Below are 5,379 nucleotides of genomic sequence, written 5' to 3'. Positions count from 1 at the left end.
CTTGAAGAAACAAACCTCATTTTAATAAATTTTAGATATATTTAATAAAATTTGGGTTAGAACATCTATTGGGAATGTCAAATATATTTAAAGAATATAATGCTACTCAATTTTTGAAGCCTTTGTGGACCTAACCATTAATTCATCCACTACGGGTACTTTTGAGTGAAAAAAACCTTAATTTCTGGATGGTACCTATAACAGTGAGTGCTGGCAAGGACCTGCATGACACATGGTTTCCAACCAATTTGGAGTGTAACCCGAGTACACAAGTGTGTCGCATATTGGATGCCAGCTGCTGTCCATTTTCTGGCTGTCTGATTTGTTAGATGCCTGTCATTGTATGGATAAGAAATTGGGTATTGGAGTTTGATGGTTCCTTCATATACCTATCTGATTATATGAATTTTGAGTGTTGCATTACTTTTGATGCACTATACTAAACAGTATTGTAAAAGCTTTTGAAATCTTTGCTGTTAAAATTCATTGGCATACCATAGACCCTGAAGAAACTTGTCAGGTAGTGACTGAAGGATGAGGGGTAAGATACCCTTCCCATACTTAGATATGTTTATGCACTTGCCCTGTTAGAAACCTTTAAAGTATATAGGTAGTGCTAGATTTGGCTAGGTTGTATGTGTATGTTTGTTTTTTGAATTATTTAAAGAATAGGTAGGTATTTTTCATGTTCAGTCCTTTTATGACTAATCATACTTCTGAATGGCTAGGCATGATAAAGTACTTCTTTCGATACATTTTTGTTCACAGATTATGTATGATTGCAGTATGTTTTATTATTTATTTGATTTCATCATTTTAGTTGTTAATTGGCATTAGCTGGCCTACATTTTTATATAAAAAAAATTGGAATGTTTTAAGCTTTGTGAATTTCTTTTTCTGGCTTTGTATGTTGTGATACAGGCTGTCATGGTGTATAACAGCACCCTTCTTGCTTTCCATGTCTGAAACACATTTCTTTTTATATGTTTTTCTTAGATTTACATTTTATACACCATAATTGTATCAGGAGGAATTGTGTGTAGATGTTTTGAGTGGAATAACAATTTGTACATTAACTTTTATGAGATGGTAGTTTGTCCCTATCACATCTGTTTTCTGTTTCTTTTAAAGGCTCTGTTCCATATCCCTGCAATGGCTAACTGGCTGCTTGAAGATCTTTCAAACCACACTCAACGATGCGAGGCCAATTCTTCAAATGCTTCATATTGTTCTGTTTGTGCTATGATGAGAACCTTGCGGCAAACACTTGACCGGTCAAATAATGTTATCAAACCTTCTCTTATTCACCACAAACTGAAAAGTAAGTTGCAAAAGGGAATGCTTTTATGAAGATCATATGATATTTACTCACTTGGAATGTAGCTGCTGAGCTAATTACTGTTATTATGGTTATTAATTTAGATGTTCTTTTCTTACACAGGCATTGGCAAAACATTGATGTATGGTCGTCAGGAAGATGCTCATGAATTTATCAAGCTGTTATTAGATCATATGGAGAAATCGTACCTTTCATTTAGGCGTGCTACTAAGCTGGATCATCGGTCTAAGGAAACTACTCCTCTCAACCAGATTTTTGGCGGGTATCTCCGACAGCAAGGTAATTTTTGTGTACTTTGTACACAGGACTTCTGCTTCCCGTGCATATGAATCTGAGGTAGAAATATAATGATAAAAATTGGGTTTCTAAGTGACTTTGTTAACTTTTCTTTAACATATAGGTGTGATTTACTTTGGATATCTACTTGATATCCCTTTACCAGAAACATAAAATATCATCATATCATGCATGACTAATATCAAAAATATAAATTTGTTTTTTAAATTTCCAGTCATCTGCCCATTGTGTCGACATGTCTCCACAACCTTCTCTCATTTCCAAGACTTGGTGCTGGATATTCGGTCAGTTAATAGTGTGGATGAAGCACTCAACCTCCACTTCAGGAAAGAAACTTTGGATGCAGACAATGCTTACAAGTGTGAACGTTGTCACAAGAAGGTCCCAGCGACGAAGAGGCACCTCATAGAGCGAGCACCACATGTTCTTTTAATACAGCTCAAGAGGTGAAGCAGACTATTAGACCTAACTGTTTATCACTAAGCTAACTTGTAGTTGTTTTGCTGATTTTTTGATGATTTAACTATCGAAGATTTATAGTTTAGCTATGGCTAGCATTATAGTATTAGCACTCTTGATAACAGGATAGAGCACCAATCTTACACAAAAAATGAAAAATTTACTATTAGCAGAACCTGCATGAATATTGGCTAGTAGAAAGCTTTGATTAATTTTAAGTTATAAAGTGTCCTTGTTGGGCATCATAGCAATAGGAATTTTTTTTGTTTTTTACACTATACAGTTATAAGAGTAATACGGTTTTTCATGGACATGTATCTTAATTTTATAGAGACCAGTATTTACTAATTTAACTTTTATGTTTCTTCTTTGTCAGATTTACCTATTCGGGTGGTAAGATAAGCAAACACATAAATATCCAAAAAACCATAGATATTTCTCGGTTTGTGAATGGTGTTCAGAAACAAGGGGGAGCTGGTAGTGGGCCGTACCAATACCGCTTGACTTCTATGGTTATACACATTGGAGGATCTCAGCATGGGGGTCATTACACGGCAGTTGCTGAGTCATCTAGTGGTACAATGTTTGAATTTGATGACTCATCGGTAAGTCTTACTGAATGAGCATTTTGTCTTGTGTAATCTGTCTGTCACTTACTAAAAATCTTATGAAAACAGTTTGAACACTTTCATTCTATTTCCAGGTACGGTCCATATCTGTTCAGAGTGCTCTCCTCCGAAATCCATATATTCTCTTCTATGAAATGGTGCGCAAACCAAAAGATCAAGTTGGAATAAAGCAGGTCGTCCGCCAGAGCTCTGAAAAGGCACTCATACGTCAAAACTCTGACGGAATACCCAAGCCTCTTCCCACAAGCCACAGTGCCTCTTCAGTGACAAATGGATATGGTCGTGTCACTGACAGTTTGGGGGAGGCCATCACCAAGAATGGGCACCAGGCTCCCAACAAGCCCCCATTGCCAACACACAAAGAAAGGTAATAAGATATTTTGCTTTCTCTGTTAAGTTGTTAAGCTTGGTAATCATATACTATTTATAATGGAGAAATGAAAAATTGCAACTAAATTAATAATGTAATTACTTACAATTAATTAGAAATGGTGTTCTTTTTCAGGGACAAAATCTCATTTGGCTTGAAATTCAACCAGAGTAACAGCAAAAGTGATGGTACAAGTAAACCAAACAAGATCATCCTTAAACCTGGCACCACTTCTTTGCTAGGAACAAAATCTTCAACATCATCTAATTCTCTCTTCTCATCCAAACCTTCTGTGTCATCCCTAAGCACATCATCACCACCTTCATCAACACCTAACAAGAATTCTGCTGCTCAGAAGCCTTTATCTAGTTTAGTTCCTTATCTTGATGACTCTGAAGAGTCTGAGTCAGATGACTCAAAGCGAGGGCCCATGAATGGGCACAAAGAAAAATCCTTGCAGAATGGCAAGGCTAAATGTGATGAACACCAGAAAAATGTTAAAGAAAATGGTGTTAAGATGAATGGTTGTTTACATAACAAGAATGTAGAAAAGAGTGCCAATAGTGATAATAAGAGTAGTAAAAGTAATGACAGTGAAAGTGGTGCTAAAAGTAGTATTAGTTCCAATAAAGGTGGTATAACAGCACCGTTTTTACCCAGATCACTTCAGGTGATCACTAGTGCCAACCAGCTCCACACAAGTAGTGAAAGTAAAGGAAAAAGCGACTTGGGTTGGACTGTCTCAGATGCAGCTCTGCACTCGCCAAGCGAGAGTAGTAATAGCAGTGCTGGTGGTTGTCATGCTGCCTCATTTACTGTTGTTGATCAGCCAACCAGTAGTAAGAATGATCAAATCAAACATCAACCTCAGGAACTTGAAAAGCTCCAGCATCAGGGATGGACAGTGACAGTGAGAAGGCAGCGACCAGAGCTTGAAAAATCACACTCGCATGACTCTGTTCTTCCTGGGCCAAGCCATAAGAAAGATGAGCCAGATTCAGCCAGTTTAAGGAGCAAAGCTAGTGTAGATAGCACAAGATCTGATCGCTCAACCAAATCAATGAAAAAGTCTATCTTTTCCCTCTTTACCTGTGTTACCTCAGCTCGCAGCCCAGACAGCCCAGAGGATGACCAACCCGAGGCCCTTCCACCACACAGTGAAACTCAGCAGGGTAGTAAATCAAAGCACCCAGAAGGTCAAGCAAAACTGGCAGAACCAGAGGAAGATCTGCCCAATGACACCATGGTATCACACAATCCAAGCAAATGCAAGAATAAAGCAACCAATGGCAAACAGAATGTCCTAGAGAATGGCCATGCCTTTGGGAAGGGAGATGCAGATAATGAAGCTGACGCACCTCAGAGCAAGAGGATTAGGGATCGTGATGACAATGAACCATCAAGTCCTTCTAAGAAGTGCCGTCCAGAAGACAAGATGAAGGTGAATAAGAAGAGTGAAAATGACCTAGGAAAAAATGGTTCTGTGTCTAGTGTTCCAAAAAACGGACTAAGTAATAATTATGATAAGTCAAAAAACGTGCAGTGTGGTGACCCTGATAGTTCAAAAAACGGAGTTACTCATGAAAGTGTGAAAACAAAAAATGGATATGCCGATGGGGGGGAAAGAGAGAATAGTAAAAGTGGTAAGAGTAAGAAAGAGGGGAAAAGTGTGCTGTGTAATAGTGGAGAAGCCCCAAAGGCCACATTAGACTCATCCTCCTCAGCATCAGCTTCCTCCCTAACAGGGTCATCTGACTCTGAGTCTAGTGAAGGTGAAGAAGATCCAGAAGGAACTGAGCATTGGGTAGAGAAAACAAAAGAAACAGTTGGAAAGGCCAAGATCAATCCAAATGCTCATGTTGTTCACTGGAATGGTAGCTTGAAAGATCTCTCCCACACATTGATTCGTGACCGGGAAAAGGATGGCCCTAAAGAATTTGAAAAGCGCAAAACAGGCATGTGGGATGGAAGTCGAGACACTGATGTTGTTGATGAACTGCGTAGAGCAGGCAGTTTTGCATTTGGCACAAAAGGTAAGTCAGAAATTGAGTGGGTTCTTGTAATTTGTTCTTCATATAATGGTTGGTGGATTAGAGATAGAAATGTTTTTAATGATTCTATTCAGCCTTACTCATAATGTAATTATGGTGTAGGCCTAGTCATTTGATAGATGTAAATATTGTTTTTTAACCATTGTATTTTGTTGGCCCCCCAAAATTGTCTCTGTAAAAGAAGCTTTGTCTGTGTATTTGGTAATTTGGTGCTTTGTATGTTGAGAATCCTGA

At 38.2% G+C, this 5,379-nt stretch overlaps 1 protein-coding gene across 1 annotated transcript in view; it reads left to right on the top strand.

Annotated features, from left to right (window-relative positions):
• LOC119588594 (ubiquitin carboxyl-terminal hydrolase 36-like) overlaps window positions 1-5,379 on the top strand; it is a gene marked incomplete in the record, with an annotated part of 14,376 nt that overhangs the window by 4,927 nt on the left and 4,070 nt on the right. The window contains 6 exon segments of the mRNA XM_037937237.1: window positions 1,132-1,321; window positions 1,442-1,618; window positions 1,851-2,082; window positions 2,472-2,700; window positions 2,799-3,091; window positions 3,230-5,127. Coding sequence (XP_037793165.1) covers window positions 1,132-1,321; window positions 1,442-1,618; window positions 1,851-2,082; window positions 2,472-2,700; window positions 2,799-3,091; window positions 3,230-5,127 — 3,019 coding nt within the window.

This window comes from Penaeus monodon, chromosome 24, assembly GCF_015228065.2.
Source record: "Penaeus monodon isolate SGIC_2016 chromosome 24, NSTDA_Pmon_1, whole genome shotgun sequence".
Lineage (NCBI taxonomy): Eukaryota > Metazoa > Arthropoda > Malacostraca > Decapoda > Penaeidae > Penaeus > Penaeus monodon.
The sequence above is the reverse complement of the archived record's forward strand: the minus strand, read 5'-3'. Positions and strand labels throughout refer to the sequence as shown.